The sequence below is a fragment of the Nannobrachium achirus genome, assembly GCF_963921795.1.
Source record: "Nannobrachium achirus genome assembly, contig: SCAFFOLD_112, whole genome shotgun sequence".
In the NCBI taxonomy this organism is placed as follows: domain Eukaryota; kingdom Metazoa; phylum Chordata; class Actinopteri; order Myctophiformes; family Myctophidae; genus Nannobrachium; species Nannobrachium achirus.
Window position 1 is genome coordinate 156,576 of NW_027665015.1, and position 25,097 is coordinate 181,672.

At 41.6% G+C, this 25,097-nt stretch overlaps 1 protein-coding gene across 1 annotated transcript in view; it reads right to left on the reverse strand.

Moving 5' to 3' along the window:
* Positions 1 to 23,315, reverse strand: part of LOC308280658 (uncharacterized protein) — a gene marked incomplete at its 3' end in the record, with an annotated part of 58,761 nt that extends 35,446 nt beyond the window's left edge. Inside the window, 8 exon segments of the mRNA XM_080754986.1 lie at positions 737 to 850; positions 3,756 to 3,878; positions 7,366 to 7,479; positions 8,002 to 8,166; positions 16,461 to 16,577; positions 19,547 to 19,639; positions 20,611 to 20,695; positions 23,205 to 23,315. Coding sequence (XP_080611112.1) covers positions 737 to 850; positions 3,756 to 3,878; positions 7,366 to 7,479; positions 8,002 to 8,166; positions 16,461 to 16,577; positions 19,547 to 19,639; positions 20,611 to 20,681 — 797 coding nt within the window. The 5' untranslated portion in view covers positions 20,682 to 20,695; positions 23,205 to 23,315.
* Positions 23,316 to 25,097: the final 1,782 nt, after the last annotated feature.

The window sequence follows — 25,097 nt, forward strand, 5'->3', positions numbered from 1 at the left end:
ACTTGCAGCTTGACCCGAAAGCTACGGACGTCATTACAGAGCATGATAATTGTATGTTGATTTATGAAAGTGCAAGGGTTGTAATCAAAGTAAAACAATAGTTCAGCAGAAGACATTTCTCACGGCATTGGCAGAAAATGGGTTCACAAGGACTTATCTGCAATGTCAGAGGAAAATTACGAATTTGAAGAACACATATAAAGAGAGAAAAGGCCATGGCGCCTACGTAATTACCACGGTAACCAAAACAGATATGTCAACACAGGGCAGCTTTGGGTTGAAGTTGTTAAAATTAGCCTGAACACACAGATCAGATCTGGTCACTTGCAAATGCAGTGTGAACAGTCGGGCCAAAAGATCGGATTTGAGAAATAAATCAGATGTAGGCTAGATTTGACTGCAGTCTAAATGGGGCCTGACATTCTGAGACCAGTAGAGTCTGATCATAAACCAGGTCAGTGGCTTTGTGGTTAGAGTGTCCGCTCTGAGACTTGGAGGTCAGGGTTCGATCCCCAGCCGGGTCATAATACCAAAGACTGTAAGATTGGGACCTCATGGGCCTCCCCGCTGGCACTCAGCATCAAGGGTTGGATTGGGAGGTTTGATCAACAGCTGCGGCTCACCGCTCCAAGAGATGGGTCAAATGTGGAGAACAAATCTTGCATACAGCAAAGTATATGATAAATAGTAGGACTTTAACTAAAATATATGTTTTCTGTGTGTTTTACATTCTGACCTGGGATCAGTAGAGTGGTGTCCATCTTTGAAGTGAATAGGTCTATACATGGACCTGTCACTCTTCATGGAGACACAGCTGGGTACAGGAGACCCTGCTCTCTGCTGATGGACCCTGAGAGAAACAGAGGATCAACATGATTTACTTTATTTATATTCAATCATTAGAATCCATGTGGAATCCACTCAGTCAAACGTCTCTTACTGTACATGAACTCTCTTCTCTGAAGTATTCTTCTGGATACACATACTGTACGTGCCATGGAATGAGCCAATACGTCACGTGATTCATTGTTTGGTCCGGCAGATACTTGTGTGCCTCAGTTATTATTATTGGCAGAATCATGGAAAGTTTAGAATATTTGGCGGTTCTGTTTGTAAATATGAGTAACATTATTGTGTTCTGGTTCCTCAACATTGCTGTGACAAGAAAAAAAGAAATACACATCAAACAAGAAGCCGAGTGCGAGAAGTGCCTTACAGACGAGGTGAATGGAGGTAGTGGTCTCACTGTACTGGATGTACAGTAATAAAAATATGACTGTGGGTGAGATCTGATTTATTTAACCACATCTAGGCGAACATTCAGCCAAAATAGCAGATCTACAGGCTCATGACTTAGATGTAGCAAAGTCCCCCCACTGTATATTGTAAGAATATGTGGAAAATAACCTTGTCCATAGATTTCATAGATGGCTCCATAGTGTTGTTTAACATACATTATAATTTCTATTAATACGTTGGATTCACGTAAATGTGTTTTCAGACAGTGAACCTTTTTACTGTCATTGGCTCTGCTTTTTTTCCCCTCTCACACCTACTTTCAGAAAATAGCAGATCCACAAGCTCACATTCCCCAGCACACAATTAATTGGCGGACCCCTGTAGTAACTCTGAGGACACCCTGTTGAAGACCCTGCTCTATGTAATTCATTGACCAGGATTCCTATCTATACGTAGTCGCCTTCATTCCCCTTGAAAGGGCCAAATACATATCATTTAGGAGGTCTAAAGGCCAAATACATATCATTTAGGGGGTCTAAAGGCCAAATACATATAATTTAGGGGGTCCAAAAGGCCAAATACATATCATTTAGGGGTTCCTCGCCAAACACATATCATTTAGGTGGTCCAAAAGGCCAAATACATATCATTTAGGGGTTCCTCGCCTAACACATATCATTTAGGTGGTCCTCGCCAATTAATTGTAATTAATACCAAATCACAACAAGTTTTCTCAATAGAGCAGAGAGCCCATCTTGTCCCATCCTGACTAGAGGTCTTCGGACCTGCCCGAGATCCGAAATTACCCGGGGTCCGACCAAGCCCCCAGAACGGCTTGTAAACATTGAAGCGGCCGCCCTACTGGCCAAAGCTGGAATTTCAGGCGGGGTGAAACATACATGCACGAGCATAAGAGCGCCGCTGAGGTCTACAATAGGATTCAATGGACGTCGACGTCGTTCGTGACGTCATTACATCTCGACGTCAAACATTTTGGCACATAATTATGTGCCAATTTCCCCCAGAATGCACCTGGATTCAGCTACTTCTGCATGCTTCAAAACGCCACTGAGCACTTGCATTGAAGTGAATGGCTGCGGGCGGGGCTGTCCGCTCTCTATTATACTCTATATGGGTCCGACCCGCCCTGAGCCGGGTAACGGGGCTATTTATGCGCAGTGACGTCGGGGCCGGGTCGGAGCCACCGCCGTATGTCCTGTGTCCTGGGTATTTGATAGTGAAATCGCCAGTTCCTGATACCCGAGGGGAACCGAGTCAGCCGAGATTGAAAAAGGATGCGTACAGGTGCACCACAACGATTTCGCCACAAGATGGCCCTAAATAATACAACATGTAATCTTAAAGGTGATACACCATGCATTTAAAAAGTATTTATGTCATATTGTTTATGTCCCAAAAACGTTTTTCAAAAGGTTTGAGGCTAAATTACCACTCCTGATTAGAGAGCCTCTCTCATTTTTGAATGGCTCTCAGAGCATTTCAGCATTTTTGAAAAAAATCTTTTTTTTTTTTTATGTTTTTTTTTATGATGACGTCACAATCGGCAGATGGCGTCACAATCGGCAGCAAATCTGGATAGCCTGTTTTGAGAACCCGTGGTATACTTTTAACCTTCACCTTCTCAAAACCAGAGAAAGACACAACGGTCAGAAATGGGACTTTGTGAGGATAGAAGGTGCTAGTGGGACCCCCAAAAAAGGTTTTAAAATAGGAAAAGTGAAATTTCATGGTGTATCACCTTTAAGCCTAGATTAAGCCTAGATTGTGAAATAATGTTGTTTAGAACTCAGCCTCAGGAGGAGGACACTGTCTGCCGTGTCTGGGGCAGTTATATTATTACTATCAAAGATTTGATATTAACGTAATGTGTTGGTTTGTGGTTCACAATGGAGTTGTCATCGCGTTTTGTCATGCTCTGCAAAGCATAATGGAAACTTCAAAGCAGACTATAATCAACAACATGCGACAGAAAATGATAGCATTAGCATCATTGGCTAGCCAAAGAAGAAGGAATTAAGAAAACATGGATTTATTTGCATTTACAAACTGTCCGCATTGATTGACTTACTGGTCTGGGAAAAGATCATGTTGTGACGAGAGACGCAGCGCCGCTGACAGCAGCAGCAGCAGCAACCATGGCGACGTTAGGTAAGAAAGACGTCTCATAGCCTACAACTCTTAATAATAACGTTGGCATTCCGTCATTTCAGGGCCACAGGTTCGGGTCTCGGACCTCTAGTTCTGCACGGGTATCGGATCTAATTTGCCTATTAATAGCACGGGGCCGTCGGACCGGGTCCGTCACGTTTCGGGGCGAGACGGGTAACGGTTCTGAAATTCCAAATTATAGACGGGGCCAAATGGGTCCGGCTCCGTTTTCCCCGGGTCCCTTTGGGTTCGGGTAGTTAAAATTGGACCCGTGAAGACCTCTAATCCTGACCAAGCAGTGGCAAAGCTCTTACTGTATAAGAGAGAGATGCTGTTTATAGACATACTGAGTGTGTGGAGGTCCAGGTTCATTACTGAAGTTAGGACCCCATTCTTTAGACTCGTCGCTCTTCATGGACAGAAGGCTGGGTGTTGGAGACTCTGCTCTGGGGTGAACAGTCTGAACACTTCTGGAATGAGAAAAAGAATCCTCAATTATCATGTGAATGAAGAAGTCAGTTTATTGAAGCAATGTGAGCTCCACCAACCAACGTTACCGGATCTTACGTGGTAGCATTGTGGATAGTGAGTTTTTTTCAGTTAAACATGCTTCTAAAACTACAGGGAAAGTCTATTGCATCGTCACTGTCTGGCCAAAACCTCTTAACTCCATTTTTGAGTTTTTAGATTTTTTTGGCATAAATCAGGGCTATTGAACACCCTTTACGTCTGAGTGTTGGTTAAAATAATATTGAACCAATGGAAAGTAGTAAAAAAGTGCTTGGGATAAAACCTCCTAACTCCACACTTTCTGCCAAACCAGCTAACTCCACCACCCGATTGGCCCTCTCTTTTTTCATAAATATGTGCTATTGAACACCCTTTACGTCGGTGTGTTGGTTAAAATAATATTCAACCAATGAAAAGTAGTAAAAAGCCCTTCGATCAAAACCTCCTAACGCCACTTGAGCTCATCTTCCCAAAAATGAACATTTTGTAGTTAGGAGGTTTTGGCCCGACAGCAGAGATACTGTGGAGAGGATTCAGATACTGTGTGTGTCGAGGTTGATGCGTTTTGAGCTTGTAAATCAGCAATGTTTTCTATTTTTGAATTGGAATCCTGAAATATTTTGTAGCTATTTTTAATTGGAATCCTGAAAACTTGCAAATGCATTTATATGTTCTTATGCTAACTTTATGAACTTAAATATAAATACATTGGGCATACAGAATACAATAAAATTGTAATACTGGTCAATAAGCTACAAATATACATCTTTACGTCTGTGTGCAGTGATGGGCAGTAGCGAGCTACAAGTAGCGACGATACATAGCTTAACTACATTTCTCAGTAGCGTCACGGTAGCGCAGCTCCTTTTGAATCAAATAGCTTTTTCTGTAGTGTAGCTATTTTTAGACCCCAGTAGTGACGTAGCGTCCAAGAAAAGGTACACGTTACTAATAAAGTTTGTGTGTAAAAAAGAAAAAAAAAACTTCTATAGTACAGCGGTGTCATTTGCCAAAAAGGACAGATCTACAAGCTAACAGCGTGTCTCGGCTCGACAGGGCATTCGCTTGAAGATCTACCCTTGCTTCCACCCTTCCCACGGCCCCTCCCCCTTCAGCAACAACTCACACAGTCACAGCTAGTGCACACAGATAGAGCCCTGCACGGGCCTGAAAAGTGGGGCCCGGCTTGGCCCGGGCCCGTGGAATTAAGGCCCGGCCCGGCCCCAAGCCCGTTGGTGAGTTTCAGAACCGAGCCCGGCCCGGCCCGTAAGCCCGTCACCGTATTATTTAATTAATTATTTCCGTGCATGGCTTTCACTGCTGCGCGCAGCTCTCAGGGGGAGTCAAGGGGAGTCCATACTGTCACAGACCACCGAAATTTGCGTCGGAAAGGTCCGGTTCAACTACAAAATGACATCTCTTGCAACTTCTGAAAAGGATTACTCCTAATTTGAGTTCTCTAAGCTGCACGCACGTCAGAAAGTCGAAACTTTCCGACGAAAACTATGGTCGGAGAGGACGGAGACTGGGAGACGTATGTACAGCCCTCTATAGCTGTGCTCGTCTTGCGCTCTGATTAAAAGAAATAAGTCAGTCTACATCACAACACAAGTAAGAAATCTTCCTCCACCCACCGTTTGTTATGTATATCCTCACAGCAGAAAATTAGACATCGATTGATATTATTGTCGGCTTGCCGTGGTTACAAGCCATCTCGTAAAATACAGAGTATCGTCCAGTTAGCCTACTAAAGAGTAAAGACGCATTCTGTAATGAACGGATACGGGAGGTCGGGGAATCATTACAGGGCGATTTATTTGAGAAATGACTGTAAAATGGGTGAATCTACAGTATAGTGCTCCTAATTTTCTAGTCTTGCTGTGTGAGTCGCAGACACAGAGTTTGTGCGAGTGTGTGACAGAAGAAAAGCCGTAAAGCCCTCGGCTGAGTCGGCTCGTCGCGCCCATTGGCTAATGTACTCATGTCACGACCAATCCGAGCCGTGTTGCTATAGATACAGATAGAACCCATAGCCTAGAAGACTATAGGCTATGCGAGGCAGCTGCTGTCTCACTCACACTCTCCATTCTAGCTATGCGCACAGCCGCACACAGAGACGTCATGTGTGAAATTCACAGCGCGAAATGTTCCGAGCATGGTTCTGAGCCCGGCCCGGCCCTAGGCCCGTTGGTGAGTTTCAGAAACGAGCCCGTCCGGCCCGTTTTTGGCGGGCCGGGCCGGGCCCTGGTCGGGTCCCGGCGGGCTTGCAGGGCTCTACACACAGATAGACACACAGAGTGATGGAGGAGTTATGGACATACTTTGGATAGGCTATTCCAAACTAAGGTTATTTGCAAAGTTTGTAATGTTAGAACGTCACTCGAATGGCAAAGACATCTCTTCAGTTAGTGTTGTAGTCGAGTCCACCTAAAGCGAGTCCAAGTCAAGTCCAAGTCATATGGGGTTCGAGTCCGAGTCGAGTCCGAGACCAATGGGAGGCGAGTCCGAGACCAATGGGAGGCGAGACCGAGCCGAGTCCAGTTTTTTTTTCTTTTTCCTTTTTTGATAGGTAGGCTGCAGAATATTTGTTTGTTTGTTTTTGTTTTCTTTTTCTTTTCTTTTTTGACACACACACACACACACACACACACACACACACACACACACACACACACACACACACACACAATGCAAGAAACCCCCCGTTGATGTGCATTCACCTGTCTGGTGTTTCCGACCAATACCTTTCAAATGAATGGCTTGTCTTCAAATTAAATCAATAGGTCTCCCCAAATTACCTTTGGTTGCTGTCAATGCTGTGGTTTAGGTTTGAGGGAGTTTTATGGAGAAGTATTTTTTTCCCATACCAATATTCTGTCTAAGAACTAGACATTTGAGTTGCTACAATTACATTTTCCCCCAGGCAGAGAACAAGTACTTTAGTGTACAAATTAGACTTGGCATATACTGTAGTACAATATCCCAAATCACAGACGATAATTAGGCCTATCCAGTCTAATATCATGATATGGATATAATATTGATGCCCATGCACCAAAAAGCGCCGCTGACAGCAGCAGCAGCAACCATGGCGACGTTAGGTAAGAAAGACGTCTCATAGCCTACAACTCTTAATAATAACGTTGGCATTCCCTCATTTCGGGGCCACAGGTTTGGGTCTCGGACCTCTAGTTCTGCGCGGGTATCGGATCTAATTTGCCTATAAATAGTACGGGGCCATCGGACCGGGTCCGTCACGTTTCGGGGCGAGACGGGTAACGGTTCTGAAATTCCAAATTATAGACGGGCCAAATGGGTCCGGCTCTGTTTTCCCCGGGTCCCTTTGGGTTCGGGTAGTTAAAATTGGACCCGTGAAGACCTCTAATCATGACCAAGCAGTGGCAAAGCTCTTACTATATAAGAGAGAGATGCTGTTCATAGACATACTGTGTGTGTGGAGGTCCAGGTTCATTACTGAAGTTAGGACCCCATTCTTTAGACTCGTCACTCTTCATGGACAGAAGGCTGGGTGTTGGAGACTCTGCTCTGGGGTGAACACTTCTGGAATGAGAAAAAGAATCCTCAATTATCATGTGAATGAAGAAGTCAGTTTATTGAAGCAATGTGAGCTCCACCAACCAACGTTACCGGATCTTACTCTGTAGCATTGTGGATAGTGAGATTTTTTTCAGTTAAACGTGCTTCTTAAAACTACAGGGAAAGTCTATTGCATCGTCACTGTCTGGCCAAAACCTCTTAACTCTATTTTTGAGTTTTTAGATTTTTTTGGCATAAATCAGGGCTATTGAACACCCTTTACGTCTGAGTGTTGGTTAAACTAATATTGAACCAATGGAAAGTAGTAAAAAAGTGCTTGGGACAAAACCTCCTAACTCCACACTTTCTGCCAAACCAGCTAACTCCAACACCCGATTGGCCCTCTCTTTTTTCATAAATATGTGCTACTGAACACCCTTTACGTCTGTGTGTTGGTTAAAATAATATTTAACCAATGAAAAGTAGTAAAAAGCCCTTCGATCAAAACCTCCTAACGCCACTTGAGCTGTAACTTGATTCACTTACTGTGTGTGTGGAGGTCCACTGAAGACAAGGTTAGGTTCCCATCTAGAATGGTCCCTCTTCTTCTTCTTCTTCTTCTTCTTAGACACAAGGCTGGGTGTTGGAGACTCTGGTCTGTGGCGTTTGGCTGAAAGCTGAGTTACATCCATCTCTGGGTCTTTATTAAACCTGTCAGGGTTACAGTCAATGAAATAGATTATCTCTAGGTCTTTATTAAACATGTCAGGGTTACAGTTAATGAAATAGATCATCTCTAGGTCTTTATTAAACCAGTCAATGAAATAGATCATCTCTAGGTCTCTATTAAACCTGTCAGGGTTACAGTCAATGAAATACAATAATGTATGTTTGTTAGTACAGTATTTATCATGAATGATTTGTGCTCTTTGTATTTATTGTTGCGACCGAAGGTCGCATATACTCTGAAGAATCGTGTCGCTTGAGTGTCCGAAGCCTCGTGACCGTCCTTCCGAAGCCTCTGTGATGTCAGTGTGATGTCAGCGAGTTGTGACATCACTTCCTGTACAGGGCAGCTACACGAAATGTGGATAACACTATATATGGAGATAGTCCAGTCCATCATGTCATATGGGACTACCGTCATAGAAAGTAGCCATTGTTAGGCCGGAGTCAATGGCTGTCTGTCTGACTGCCAAGTCTGCCATTGACTTGCAGCGCATGAACGCCGCACTGGAGCGTGAAAACCAACAGGCCTGATGGAAAATGATACATGGCCGCAGGCTTTGTGACGTCCCACATCTTATGTGCTGGGCATACTACTAACCGACGCCAAGGACCTCCAGAGGCCATACAAAGAGTATCTAACCCGAGGCCCCTTACTAAGTAGCATACATTTACAACATACCTTCTCCAAAAACATCAATATTGAACTCCATATGTATATGGATACATACATGTATTTTTATTAATAAAGGATAAAATAAAATAAAAATGCCATAGATGGGCATTCCCAAAAGCAAAATCCCTTTATGCCCATATATGGGGATTTCTGATGTCATCAATCTCTGGCCCAAAACTAGCTCAAAAGCCTGCTTTACTCTGATTTACACCCTACCTTTCCAGATGATGACCTATTGGGTACACACTTATGTCCAAATATAGAAATCCCAAGGCATCAAACCTAAGCTTGGCTTTACTAATTAACATATGTTTCATGCCCATATATGGAGATCCCTGTCCCAATGTTATCAATATTAAGGACATATCTGGAAATGCCCATATTTGGTAATGTCCACATATGGGCATGTTTTGACATAACATAGTCAGGGAACTCCATGTATGGGCATAACATTGATTCTGTGAGTGTGCCATGATTCTGTGAGTGTGCTGAGCTCCTAGGGTTGATACCCTCACAAAAACATGAACAAACTCCCCCCAGAATGACAACAACTAGAATCGTCAGAGAAACGCTGTGGTTGGCCAGATTGTCAAGAATTGGCGCGACCTCGCCCTTTAGGGCGAGGTTGCATGTCACCCTGAGGTCGCATTCCACCCTTGGGTGTCTTACTAGTATAACCTAGACACCACGTTGAAACTGGACATGTCATTATAGGTGTGACGTTGAAAATTAAATAGCAGATCTACAAGTATCACAAAGTGCAACGTATTGTGAGCTTGTAGATCTGCTGTGTGTGTGTGTGTGTGCGTGCGTGTGTGCGTGCGTGCGTGCGTGCGTGCGTGCGTGCGTGCGTGCGTGTTGAATTACCACAACCACATATGGGTAATGCATGCAGTTTTATGACACAGTTATATCCAGTGGAGCCTGACTCATAATCAGTTGACATTATTTGATTTGGTATAAAATGACCTCTAGGTAGAACACAGCCAATGTATTCTGTGTATTTATGAATCAAATATGGAAGGATGTTGTCACTCTAAAATATTAAGAGCCAGAACACAATGTATGTTCAGTAGAGTTTGATATCAACTAAATTAAGTGTTGTTTTCTGTGTTTTAGGCCCCATTTACACTGGCAGTCAAATCCAGCCTGAAACAGGTCTGTGCCAGACCCAGATTGAAATCTGATTTGTTTAAATGAGACTAAATGCAGACAGGTCACATGGTAGCAGTAACCTGATCTAACGAGCCAAGTCGCATATCAAACTGTCCAAAACGTCACTTGCAGCGCGACCCGAAAGCTACGGACGTCATTACAGAGCACGAGAATTGTATGTTGATTTACGAGAGTGCAAGGGTTGTAATCAAAGTAAAACAATAGTTCAGCATACGTTTTACGCTACAGAAGAAATGGCGAGCAGCATTCAGTGGACTAGCACTTTGGGAGGATGCCTAGTAGGCCTACATGAGAAATGTACAGGAACAAGCAAGACAATATGAAGACATTTCTCACAGCATTGGCAGAAAATGGGTTCACAAGGACTTATCTGCAATGTCAGAGGAAAATTAAGAATATGAAGAACACATGAAGAGAGAAAAGGCCATGGCGCCTACGTCATTACCACGGTAACCAAAGCAGATATGTCAACACAGGGCAGCTTTGGGTTGAAGTTGCTAAAATTAGCCTGAACACACAGATCAGATCTGGTCACTTGCAAATGCAGTGTGAACAGTCGGGCCAAAAGATCGGATTTGAGAAATAAATCAGATATAGGCTAGACTTGACTGCAGTCTAAATGGGGCCTGACATTCTGACCTGTGACCAGTAGAGTCTGATCATAAACCAGGTCAGTGGCTTTGTGGTTAGAGTGTCCGCTCTGAGACTTGGAGGTCAGGGTTCGATCCCCAGCCGGGTCATAATACCAAAGACTGTAAAATTAGGACCTCATGGGCCTCCCTGCTTGGCACTCAGCATCAAGGGTTGGATTGGGAGGTTTGATCAACAGCTGCGGCTCACCGCTCCAAGAGATGGGTCAAATGTGGAGAACAAATCTTGCATACAGCAAAGTATATGATAAATAGTAGGACTTTAACTAAAATATGTTTTCTGTATGTTTTACATTCTGACCTGGGATCAGTAGAGTGGTGTCCATCTTTGAAGAGAATAGGTCTATACATGGACGCGTCACTCTTCATGGAGACACAGCTGGGTACAGGAGACCCTACTCTCTGCTGATGGACCCTGAGAGAAACAGAGGATCAACATGATTTACTTTATTTATATTCAATCATTAGAATCCATGTGGAATCCACTCAGTCAAACGTCTCTTACTGTACATGAACTCTCTTCTGTGAAGTATTCTTCTGGATACACATACTGTACGTGCCATGGAATGAGCCAATACGTCACGTGATTCATTGTTTGGTCCGGCAGATACTTGTGTGCCTCAGTTATTATTATTGGCAGAATCATGGAAAGTTTAGAATATTTGGCGGTTCCGTTTGTAAATATGAGTAACATTATTGTGTTCTGGTTCCTCAACATTGCTGTGTCAAAAAAAAAAGTACACATCAAACAAGAAGCCGAGTGCAAGAAGTGCTTTACAGACGAGGTGAATGGAGGTAGTGGTCTCACTGTACTGGATGTACCGGTAATAAAAATATGACTGGGGGTGAGATCTGATTTATTTAACCACATCTAGGTGAACATTCAGCCAAAATAGCAGATTTACAGGCTCATGACTTAGATGTAGCAGAGACCCCCCCACTGTATATTGTAAGAATATGTGGAAAATAACCTTGTCCATAGATTTCATAGATGGCTTCATAGAGTTCTTTAACATACATTATAATTTCTATTAATGTGTTGGATTCACGTAAATGTGTTTTCAGACAGTGAACCTTTTTTCTGTCATTGGCTCTGCTTTTTTCCCCCTCTCACACCTACTCTCAGAAAATAGCAGATCCACAAGCTCACATTCCCCAGCACACAATTAATTGGCGGACCCCTGTAGTAAATCTGAGGACCCCCTGTTGAAGACCCCTGCTCTATGTAATTCATTGACCAGGATTCCTATCTATACGTAGTCGCCTTCATTCCCCTTGAAAGGGCCAAATACATATCATTTAGGGGGTCTAAAAGGCCAAATACATATCATTTAGGGGGTCTAAAAGGCCAAATACATATCATTTAGGGGGTCTAAAAGGCCAAATACATATCATTTAGGGGGTCCTCGCCAAACACATATCATTTAGGGCAGGGGTGGGCAACTTTGATGATGGTGAGGGCCACTATATTTCCAACTTCACTCCAGAGGGCCACATTGCATATTGCTACGTCCTACTTTATCATTCTAGTATCTCATACAAAAGAAGCAAAAATAGCAGATCTACAAGCTCAAAACGCATCGCGCTGCGATGCGTTTTGAGCTTGTAGATCGGCTATTTTTGCTTCTTTTGAATTGGAATCCTGAATAATCTTTTGTTATTGTGGGCTCGCCAAAGGCGAGAACACCATGTTATCCTCATTATTTATAGAGTGAGTTCCGCCGCATATTTCCGCCGCAGACAGTTGGTATTTTCCGCCGCAGACAGTAGAAGGGCAGAGCCACTAGCCAATGAGGTGGCATGATTGTGGGCTCGCCTGGAAGGCGAGCACACGTATGTTATCTTCATTATTTATTTATAGCTATATGTGTATCTCCTCAAAACTTTGGCGCGATTCATCTCCTACACGCTTACACCTTTTAACACCATTCAAATTTTTATGTGTTCAGCTTACTGAGGACACGTGTGCTTGTATTTTTAGTTTTGAAATGTTTTGTAGTATAAATATAAAAAAATAAAGATGTTTAACTTTAAGCACCCAATGCATTTCCAATGGGTTTAGTGAGTGGGGACAGAGTGGAGAGAAGGATAATAGACCCATGTTTATGTTAAGGCGCTGTGGCTGCAATGTTCACACTTCAGATATGCTATTTATATCATTGCGTTCACACAGGTCTGCTCTCTGATTTGATCCAAATATCTAAGCTGTGTGATGTATATATTCTGAGTTAAAACTATAAATATCTATAAATGTCCCTCTCCACTCTACTGATTACCACAGCTGTGATTAAAGGCTTGTCTGTCATTGGCTGTTCTGTGGTGCTGCAAAGTAACCAAGTACATTTACTCAAGTATATACAAGTACTTGTACCTACAGTACAATTTTGATGTACTTTTACTCTACTTTCCATTTTTGTTACTTATACTCTACTATAAATACAGCATTTGACAGCTTCGGTTACTTGTTACTTTGCAGATTTTATTATTAATAAAAAACATAGATGGACCACTTAATACTGTAATCCTATGAAGTTGATCTACAATGTGCAGTGTTGTGAGCTTGTAGATGAAAAGGTTATGTTTATGAAAAAGCTTTTCATTGGCTATTTATCTGGTTCTCAAAGTGTGGTTCAGGGAAACCCAAACACAGAATCAAAAATGTAGATCTAGAACACATAGAATATGTACAGTACAGTAAGGTTCAGTAGAGTACAGTAAAGTACAGTAAGGTACAGTACAGTACAGTACAGTACAGTACAGTACAGTACAGTACAGTAAGGTACAGTAGAGTACAGTACAGTAAGGTACAGTAAAGTAAAATACAGTACAGTAAGGTAAGTACAGTAAATTACAGTAGAGTACAGTAAAGTACAGTAGAGTAAGGTACAGTAGAGTACAGTATAGTAAAGTACAGTAAAGTAAAATACAGTACAGTAAGGTACAGTAGAGTACAGTAAAGTACAGTAGAGTACAGTAAATTACAATAAAGTACAGTAAGGTACAGTAGAGTACAGTAAAGTACAGTAGAGTACAGTAAAGTACAATACAGTACAGTAAGGTACAGTAGAGTACAGTAAAGTACAGTATAGTAAGGTACAGAAGAATACAGTACAGTACAGTAAGGTACAGTACGGTACAGTACGGTACAGTAGAGTACAGTATAGTACAGTAAGGTACAGTACAGTAAGGTACAGTAGAGTACAGTAAAGTACAGTACAGTAAGGTACAGTACAGTAAGGTACAGTAGAGTACAGAAAAGTACAGTTAGGTACAGTACAGTAGAGTACAGTACAGTACAGTACAGTAAGGTACAGTATAGTATGGTATGGTACAGTAAGGTATACAGTACAAGTACAGTACAGTACAGTACAGTACAGTACAGTACGGTAAAGTACCATAAGGTAAAGTACAGTAAGGTACGGCACGGTACAGTACGGTACGGTACGGTACGGTACGGTACGGTACGGTACGGTACACTACGGTACACTACACACACAAAGGGTATGCCTTGACACTTTTTACTATTATTTTTTTGGTTGGAAGCGAGCCCACACTGTTTCGAAGGAACAGTATTTCTAGTTGTAATTGAGTTCCGTCGAAGACAGTATAAAGGCAAGGCCCTTAGCCAATGAGGTGTAAAGAGGTGTGGAAAGTCTGGGAGTGGTGTTAGCTGGGGTATTGGTTGAGCTTCACATGACAATTAACACGTCACCTTTGGGGGGAAATAATATATATATATATATATATATATAATGAGTTCTGCCGTATATTTTTGCCACATATTCTTGCCACACGCTTGCCTGAGAGGGACAGTTGCTCCCAAATCCAGTTTCCATTGACTCTGTCTGGGAACTCCAGAGGCCTTTCTCTACCTTCATGCTGAATGGTCATTGGAGCGACACTGGATCCAGAATCTCATTCTCATTGTCTCGGGAGACCATGTGGAGAGCATTTGACTCTACGTCACTCAATCTCTGGGCATTTTGTTCATTTTGTGCACTCTGGTTGGAGTTTCATACCCCTCATGTCTGTTGGTGTTCTAGGCGCTTTCTAAAATAAATAAAACAAAATATATATGCTGCTTTCAGGGCCGACGCTCGCAGCACAGTGTGTGTTTGTGTGTGTGTGTGTGTGTGTGTGTGTGTGTGTGTGTGTGTGTGTGTGTGTGTGTGTGTGTGTGTGTGTGTGTGTGTGTGTGTGTGTGTGTGTGTGCGCGTGTGTGTGTGTGTGTGTGTGTGTGTCGCCGCTCTCTGAAAAAGAGAGAGAAAGAGAGACGACTGAGAGATTCAATCTCTCTAAAAGCAAAAAGGTCTCATCTCAAGTCTCTAACTTGGTCACACATGTATGAGTGATTACTTTGTTTGATGTGAAAGCATAAAGACCTGGATGTTACCTCTTACTTGCGTGATCCAGGTTGGATCCAGTCAATTTGAAGAAATACTCCAGCGTTTACTTTGAGGTGAGGACAAGAACGAGCATGCCTACGTTTTCATTCACAATGCTTGGCTGAAGATCCATTCTATGGCCTATGTCATGTTATAGCCTATAGTTTGAAGAAATCATGAAAAGATATTTCATGAACAAAAACTCCCTCACTCTGCTCTTGCTCAGCTTCTCATCTTTATTTCAATTGACAGACGTTTCGGACCCCCTGGACCTTCTTCAAGAGTGTCTTACAGCCATTGTGCACCCCTCTCATATATATACACTCCCCTCCCCTGATTGTCTCTCACCTGTGTGTGGTTGATGACCCTATACATACAATTAGGTCTAAATTTTCATTATTTACAAAACGTTTCAAAAAACTGTACATTTCATGTTTGAATCACTGAGAGTCACTCCTCGAGAGGAGTGAGATTGTCTCACACCTGTGAACAGGAAGGGGAGTGTATGAGAGGGGTGCACATGGCTGTAAGACACTCTTGAAGAAGGTCCAGGGGTCAATTGAAATAAAGATGAGCAGCTGAGCAAGAGCAGAGAGCGGGAGTTTTTGTTCATGAAATATCTTTTCATGATTTCTTCAGTATTCACAGTCCTACGCACCTGCACCTGAATCTAGTGGATGTGCGAATACTTCCCCTACATAGCCTATAGTTTAACTTTAAACAAAGGGAGCTCTGCTGACTGAGAGCTTCATTGAAATGACCTATACATTTGCGCAGTGAACTGGAATTATATAATATTATTTGGCAGGAGGTGTGTAAAAATTCTAATCTATAAACATCTCAAATGGCTTTTATAATCTTAATGTTTTTATTTGGCCTTTATAGATTGAAATTTGGCTCAGATTTGGCTATACTGGGTGTGTTAGGAATACAAACGTTTGGCTCACGCGCCGCCTATGCCAACAAACAAAACCAACAAATGTTCTTTTTTACAAGCGAGCCCACACTGTTTCGTAGGAACAGTATCTCTAATTTGTTATATTATTATTATTATTATTAATTTTTATAAGATGATGACAACATCTGAATGAATTTGTGTTTCATTGAGTAAATCAGATATGCATTGTAGCCTACATTCAAATTAATTCAACGCCATATAAGGGGTAACATAAGCACATTATTCTCCCTGAGATTATGTTGCGAGAAAAACATTGACATAATAGGCATTTTGGTTAGAACTGACTGAAAATAACTTTGTAAGCCTACTCCAAGTTTTAAATGATACACAACTTATTTTTTTGTGTCCAAATAAATTCCAAATACAATGCAATGATCTTGCGGCACGCACTTTGAAAAGCCCTGCTCTACATCACTGTCTGAATGAATTCAAACCTCTGTTCAGTAGACTGGTGTCCATCTTTGAAGGTAATAGGTCGACCCATGGACGCGTCACTCTTCATGGAGACACAGCTGGGAACAGGAGAGGCTGCTCTGTCCTGGTGGACTGACCTTTAACACAACAGAGACACATGATGATGATGATGATGATGATGATGATGATGATGATGATGATGATGATGATGATGATGAGGAGGAGGGGGAGTAGGAGTAGGAGTAGGAGTAGGAGTAGGAGTAGGAGTAGGAGTAGGAGTAGGAGGTGACAGTGATTTACAGTCATACAGGGCTTTACAGTCATACAGGGCTATTGTGCACATAATAGATTATAGATGTACAGTAGATATGTCTGGAATCTGTATAATGGTAATGTGTGTCATTGATTCTTGGTAAGCAAAGAAGAAGAAAAGAAGAAACAAAACAAAAACCTTCACCTATCACATCCTGTTCGGGTCACAAAGCATCATTTCTGTAAACATACACCTGCCAATCACAGCAAGTAGTGGCCTAGCCTACTATAGTTTGGAAATGACGTGTTTGAGGGGGAAAATAAATGCTACCTTCATTAAAAACAATATTGATTACATTGTGACACAAGTCACATACAAACTGACTGTAGGGTGAATAGCCTACACATGCTTGTGTATTAATTCAGGTTATCATTGTTATTATTGGTTATTTTTCAGGCCAGCTGAAAAAGTTTAGGAACCACTGTTTAGATTATTGATTAAAGTTATTATATCCACTTGTCATGAAAGATCATTTTAAACATCACAGCTTCTTGTATAGAACAGAGTGATGATAAAGGGACTGGAACACACAGACATTTAGGTTTTATGGTAACACTTTACTATAAGGTACAAAGTAATACACTTTGTTATTGTTTAACTAACACTTTATTCCTGATTAACTAATACATTGGTTAATCATGAATTAATCATGAGAAATCATCAAGTAATGTTGGAATAGCTATTACTTAACTAACTTAATCTATCAGTAGTTAAGACTATGTTAGCTAATAGTTAGTTAACATCAACCATATTATGGATGGTTTGTAGATCTGTTTTTTCTGGTCAATTCTATGCCCAGGATGAGTGCTATATAGGCAAGTAGGATTAGTGCGTTGACCCGGTGATACTGGTTGGTCTAAAACTTCCAGGGGTCTCTCATATTGGATGATTTCTGATTTCTCATGATTAATTCATGATTAACCGATGTATTAGTTAATCAGGAATAAAGTGTTAGTTAAGCATTAACTAAGTGTATTACTTTGTACCTTATAGTAAAGTGTTACCGGTTTTATCCCTTCTCAAAAACCTGGGGGTAAGGTTCTGTTCAATTCATTCCCTATGGAAGTCATGTTTTGATAAGGGAAGCTTCCCTTAAGCTTTCATAATGTTGTGAATTATATTTCAGTGTGTGTTTAACATAAATATTTGAACTGAATGTATTCTATTCTGTAGATAAAGTATATTTGAGTCTGTCTTAAAAGTGGTTAAAACTCAATGGAATCAAACCTGAGTTTGTTCAGTAAACTCTACAGATCAGGCAGTGTAGTTTTACAATTTGGCCAATAGATGGTGCACATGAATCACATACAAAACAGGAAGATTTGTTTACAGTTGAAACATTGTAGTTGGAAGGAGGCTATGTGAAGTGGTATGTTTTCAGTCCTTGGGAGGCAATGAAAAAGGTTTGCAAGTCACACTATGCATAATGCGTATCATGGTAGAACACACTGACCAAGAGGTGCAAATGTAGTCAAACTGGCATTGGATGAGGGCTCTGGGGAGAGCCTTGAGGGCACTTTTGTTGACAAATGAGGAAATTCTGACCAAGATTAATGTAATTTGATTCACTTTTTTAATCGCTTGTATGACTTTTTTTTCACCTGTCAGTTTGAATGTAATGACCATTAAATGCTTTGGATACAGTTGTTAAATGAACACATCTTTTACCATTCAAAAAGAGCTCTTCTATGCCTCTACCACATACAACTGGTTGAAATATGTGAGCATCAATAGTAATAAATTCAAACCTTTGTTCAATAGACTGGTGTCCATCTCTGAAGTCAATAGGTTGACACATAGATGTGTCACTCTTCATGGAGACACAGCTGGGTGCAGGAGACTCTGATCTCTGCTGATGAACCCTGATGGAAATAGAGGATGAACACTAATAGTTTATTTTATATTTAATCATACAATCAATATGGGATCCAGTAAAACATGTTATAATAATATCACTCTGCTCTGAATGAAACAAGACAGGGTGCATCAACAGTGTGTCAGTGGCATCCCTGTGTAATCTCTAGCTCTGATTAACAAGTTACTAGCTGTGCAGTTTGTGATTGGCACACCCTTGTGTGTGTGTGTGTGTGTGTGTGTGTGTGTGTGTGTGTGTGTGTGTGTGTGTGTGTGTGTGTGTGTGTGCGCGCGCGCGCGTGCGTGCGTGCGTGCGTGCGTGCGTGCGTGCATACGTGCGGGAGAGAGAGAGAGAGAGAGGGAGAGGGAGAGGGAGAGAGAGAGAGAGAGAGAGAGAGAGAGAGAAGAGGATATTAAACATCAGGGGTTCCCAAACTTGTTTGGCTCAAGGAACCGCAAACATTTTTCATCCGAGGCACCTCTATATTCATAATTTTCACTCCCAGCACCTTATATTTATGCCATATTTTAACATAGTATAACAGTATGTCATTGTTACATTGTTACATTATTATGGGTAATAAGGGTAATAATAATAATAATAATAATATTATTATGATGACACCATCTGAATGGATTTGTGTTTCATTGAGTAAATCAGATATGCATTGTAGGCTACATTCTAATTAATTCAACTCCATATAAGGGGTAACATATAAAGTGCATTTCTGCCATTATTCTCCCCGAGATTATGTTGCAAGGAAAACGTTGACACAATAGGCAGTTTGGTTAGAAGTGACTGAAAATAACTTTGTAGGCCTACTTCAAGTTTGCGTCCAAATAAATTCCAAATACTATCTCGCTGCACCCCAGGGTGCCCTGGCTCCCACTTTGAAAAGCCCTGCTCTACATCATACCACTGTCTGAATGAATTCAAACCTCTGTTCAGTAGACTGGTGTCCATCTTTGAAGGTAATAGGTCGACACATGGACGCGTCACTCTTCATGGAGACACAGCTGGATACAGGAGAGCTTTAACACAACAGAGACACATTAGGCCAGTCAATCTAAGCTAAAAAAGAAAAGGGCCTGACCCAAAAGAAATTGCAATAGTCAGCTCAGTTTTGTGGGCTTGCAATAGGGCATTCACCGAATATTCGAATATTCGAACATTCGAATATCAAAGTCACTATTCGACGTTGTTCACCAAAGTCGAATATTCGCTTATTTTATTTTATTGTTTTCTCTTTAAAAACTACATAGTTTATAAAGCTTGGCTAGATAGGAAGTCATAAGAATGAGTTGTCAATGCCCCTGGTGGATGAATTTGCTAACGCTCTATACCAGGGGTTCTCAAACCTTTTTAGGCCGTGACCCCCAAAATAAACATATTTGAACTGGGGACCCCCACCCTGACAAGCACTTTCAATTGTAGGTATTACATTCAATGTGACTCGGTTCCGCAGATAAATATTGTGAAAATAGCAGATCTACATGCTCACAACGCCTCGCAACGCGAGGCGTTGTGAGCATGTAGATCGGCTATTTTCACAATGTTCGCCTCTTGCTTCCTTAATATTTGACAGTTTGGCCAGTCCTGTCGAATATTCGACTATTCGAATACTTTGAGGTCGAATAATTCGAATACTAAAAATCACTATTCGTGAATGCCCTAGCTTGCAATGCATTCAAAGTCATGAAAAACCCCTAGTTAGACCCCTCACATGCTAATTAAAAGAAGATGTTGTTAGGTGTCTTTCTTTCCTGTATAGTAAGTGAAGGGACCCAAACTTGAACCCCCTGAATTCACCTTGATCCACTAAGAATATAATGGGAAACTTTTAACATGTTTTTTTTGGATGACCCTAAGGATCATAAAAAACCTTGAACCATTACTATTGCAATTTCTTTTGGGTCAAACCTCAGATTGACTGGCCTACATGATGATGATGATGATGATGATGATGATGATGATGATGATGATGTCATAGATGTGTATTTACCTCTCATGTTGTCCAGACAGGCTGCTTTTAGAGGACACGCCCCCCTCCTCTCTCTCCACACACTCACTCATGGTAGAGCAGAGACCTTTAGACACACACACACACACACACACACACACACACACACACACACACACACACACACACACACACACACACACACACACACACACACACACACACACACACACACACACACAGGAAACATAATGACTCATTCTAAGCCTTAAGGGGAAGTTTCTTCATTTCTGCTCTGCTCTGCAATGGTGTCACATGGCAAAAAAAAGTTTTTTTTTCTCTCTCTTCCTCTATCTGGTCTCTGATGACTGATGAGAAGGGGGGGGGGGGGGGTCTATTATTATTTTGTATTTCTAAATTCAGTCCTATTATTGGCTGAAAGTGTGACTCAACATACTCAAGAGGACAGTCTTAGCCTGGCCAGCACTGATTGGTGGCTGGGCTGATTGGTTACCTTTAAAAATGAGCATTGTTTGTCTGTACCCATTCTGATGAAGACCTTTGTGTCCAAACATTAATAAAGCCTGACTGGGAGCTTCATCATTTTAATCAAGTGTGCGGAGACTGCGGAATCAATTAGTTTTAATACATATTCCACTGTTGGTCCTGCATCTGTTGCCAGCAGATGTTTTTTTTTTAACACTGACATTCACTCCAGACAAGGAGTGAATGTCAGGCAAGGTGTTTAACTGTACTTGTACTGTACTAAAAAAATATTGTATTGACTAATACTTCTCCATTTTTGTCCAATAAAATATCCAATCAATCAAAAAACCCTATGTATAGCTATAGCAAATGCTCACCTAGATGGACACGATGGTGCAATTCTTTTTTGTGGCGTTATGAGACAAACTAGTACTGTCCATTACTAGTTTTCTCACTGAAAAGATGTGAATTTCCCGTGCTGCATGCCCAACAACAACAACAACAACAACAACAAAGGAATAGATATCAAAACAAAACCGACTCGGTGCAGTGCCAGTGTAGGCTACCTTTTATTATTGCTTTTTCATTCAACTATTTAATTAATCTGAAAATGTATATTTATAATAATCACCAAGAACACAAAAAGAACATAATAATTAACACCCGTAAAACATCTTAAAATAATGACGGGGTAGGGTACCAGTCCAATCTGGACTGGGGGGCACAAAGTCTAATTTGGGTGGGCATTGCCCCCCAATGTTTATCCACCATCAGCCACTACAATCACATCATCATCCATCATCTAGCCTAGTTATAAAACTACAATCATACCATCATCCATCATCTAGCCCAGGGGTTTTCAAAGTGGGTGACGGGGCACCCCGGGGTGCCGTGACGGCAGTCCCGGGGTGCCGCGAGATAATTTGATAATATTTGAAATTTATTTGGACATTTAAAAATATATATAGTGTCATTTTAAACTTGAAGTACAAAGTTATTTTCAGTTCAGTTCTAACCAAAATGGCAATGTTTTCTTCACAAACATAATCACTAAAATATCATCACTGTCGGGCAGAAACCTTGTATTTCCAAGTTACAAGACCGTCGCTCAAAACTAGTGAAAACAGCCGATCTACAAGCACTTTTCACTAGTTTAGTACATATTTTAGATGATGAATACAAAACGAACGGTTTCCACCCGACAACGACGATCTGCTTTAAATATAAGGTGATGAAAATTATAATGTAGGGGTGCCTCGGATTAAAACAAATATTTATGGGGTGCCCTGAGACAAAAAAGTTTGAAAACCCCTGATCTAGCCTACTTATAAAACTACAACCATATAGGCCTATATCATCATCCATCATTACAGCCTATATAAAACTACAACCATAACATCATCCATCATATTATAAAACTACAATGACGTCATCATCCATCTTCTAGCCTACTTATAAAACTACAACCATAACATCATTCATCTTCCCTACTTATAAAAAACACGATATGAAAGTTCAGAATTCCTGCAGTCATCAGCAGCTCACACTGCTGAGACATGTACGTACAACTGTTTCACTTTGAGACAAGATGTCGGAGCCAGCGGGGTGGAGTGTGTGTGTGTGTGTGTGTGTGTGTGTGTGTGTGTGTGTGTGTGTGTGTGTGTGTCATTCTGCAGAAGGAGATGAATTAAAATGGCCGCCCGCGTCTGCCGTTCTCCCCCAAAGTATCCGGCACATTGCTGCGCGCAATATGTCAACGGCCGCTTAGGAAATGTATTGAATTGGCCACATCCATTCAACCCCCACATGAATTCAACACATTGTTACGCACAAGCCATATTATATTATATTATATTATATTATATTATATTATATTATATTATATTATATTAGGCCATACAGTAGAACCAAGAACCAGAGTCCACTCCAGACTCACTATAGCGAGGACTCTGAGTAACGCCACATCTTAGAGCCACATAAAACCAGTCAAACATTTGTAAAACATTCTATCTGAGACATTATCTTCACAGAGCAGCACACCACTGTCACATTTCATCTGTGAACGTTGGCTCTGAGCCTCCTCACACGTAGCTACTTTCATAAAGTTGATGAGTGGTCTATTTAAAGAACGGTTATTTAGCAGATTTTACCTTCATGGAGCAGAAGTTGAAAGAGACGTGGTTCACTGGCATCAGTCAGGGTGTCTGTGGCAGTTGAGCTAAAGAACTTCCTCAAACGTTAACAATAAGAAAAGAGGGCTGGCGTCACCCAGTTTCACATCCTTTCTGTAAGTGTTGCCTTATGATTCACACTGACAGCAGCCTGGCTGTTGACTCTTACAAGTGTTTACAGTAGGTCATCAAGTCATTTATCACAGTTTGACATGTATTTATGTCATTATTAGCACCCTCACTGTACTGACTTAGCCATTTCATCTGGAACAGCTCTCAAGCACCTCACTGACTTCACGTGAACGCGTGCCCATAAGTCAGTAAATCTGACTTATGGGCAAGCAAATCTGATGAAAATAATAATAATAATAATGGGGGCACGGTGGCACAGTGGTTAGCGCTTCACCTCACAGCTAGAAGGTCCTGGGTTCGATTCCCGCCGGGGGACGCTGTGGGCACTGGGGGCGTGTTTCTCCCGGGTCGGCGATAGGGCCTTTCTGTGTGGAGTTTGCATGTTCTCCCTGTGTCTCCTAGGGTTGATACCCTCACAAAACCATGCAGTAATCCTGGTCTCAATAATGCCTCCCCCCGGCCAGCCGGGGCGCTTGATGGAGGGGAAAGGAACTGGTTGGAATAACGTGTTCCTTCCACGCGCTACGTCCAAACCGGGGAAATCCCCACTGTCAGGTGAAAAGAAACAACTTGGACTACTCATACATTGAAGGAAGCATGAGGTCAGTCTGTTGTCTCCCCAGCCGTGGCAGAGGGAGAGCAGAGCCCAGGATTACATAGGCACTGGGTGAAAACGGGTTGCAAAATCGTGGGATAAAAATTATTACAAATAATAATAATAAAAACAGGTGAAATAAATAAAATAATGTATAAATAAAACAATCAAAACTAGATGGCACTTATTGACGTGCCGCCTTGTGCACTCGTGGCCATGTATGACCACGTGTACTGCGATCAGTGCTGTCTGTATGTACTGTTTGTCCGTGGGCCTTGTAATTTATAGCAGGTCGCACTTGTTGATGGCGACCAGGGACGTGCAGAGAATGTTAGAGAGGCAGGGGCTGACATTTCTAAAAGGGTCTTTTGGTGAAAATATTGAAAATGGCTGACCTCCAAGCTCACAACGCATCGCAGTACTTGATACCACACTAAACTAAGCATAATCTATTCTGGAGATGTGGTATTATATGGCATGGATTTCTACAAAGAGAGGCCAATTCTTTCAACATAAGATGCTGCATACAAGTTCAGGAGAGTTTGGACAAGGCGATTCTCTTGAATGACGCCATCAGGTATGGCATGGAAAGAGGGCATTTGAAATAGTAAAAACTGCATTCATGGTCTGGAGAGGGCACTTTTTACAGAGAGATAAAAGGCCCCTGCCCTTTTATCAAGCACCCTTTGATGTGTGCACGTGCCTGATGGTGATGTCACCAAGGAATGCTGGTTCCTCATTGATTTGGACGGCCCCTCTTTGATTTGCTAAGGTAGGGGTCTTCAACGTTTTCAGGCCAAGGACCCCTTAGTTGAGAGAGAGAGATGAGGCTGGGACCCCTACAACATGTTCATAGATTCCATAATGTGTTTCATTGTTTGACAGCACGATCATCAGTGTATTTTGGATTCATGTTAATGTGGGTTTTCAGTTATTTAACCACTTGAATTGTCAATACTTAATAACTGTACTTAGTCTGCTCTTTTTCCCCTCCAAAGCTCTTTGCCGAAAATAACCGATCTACAAGCTCACAACGCCTCGCAGCACGAGGCGTTGTGAGCTTGTAGATCTGCTATTTTTTGGATAAAGTTCTCAGAAAATGGGAAAAAAAGGGAAAACAACTAGTTTGTATCACACAAAGATTT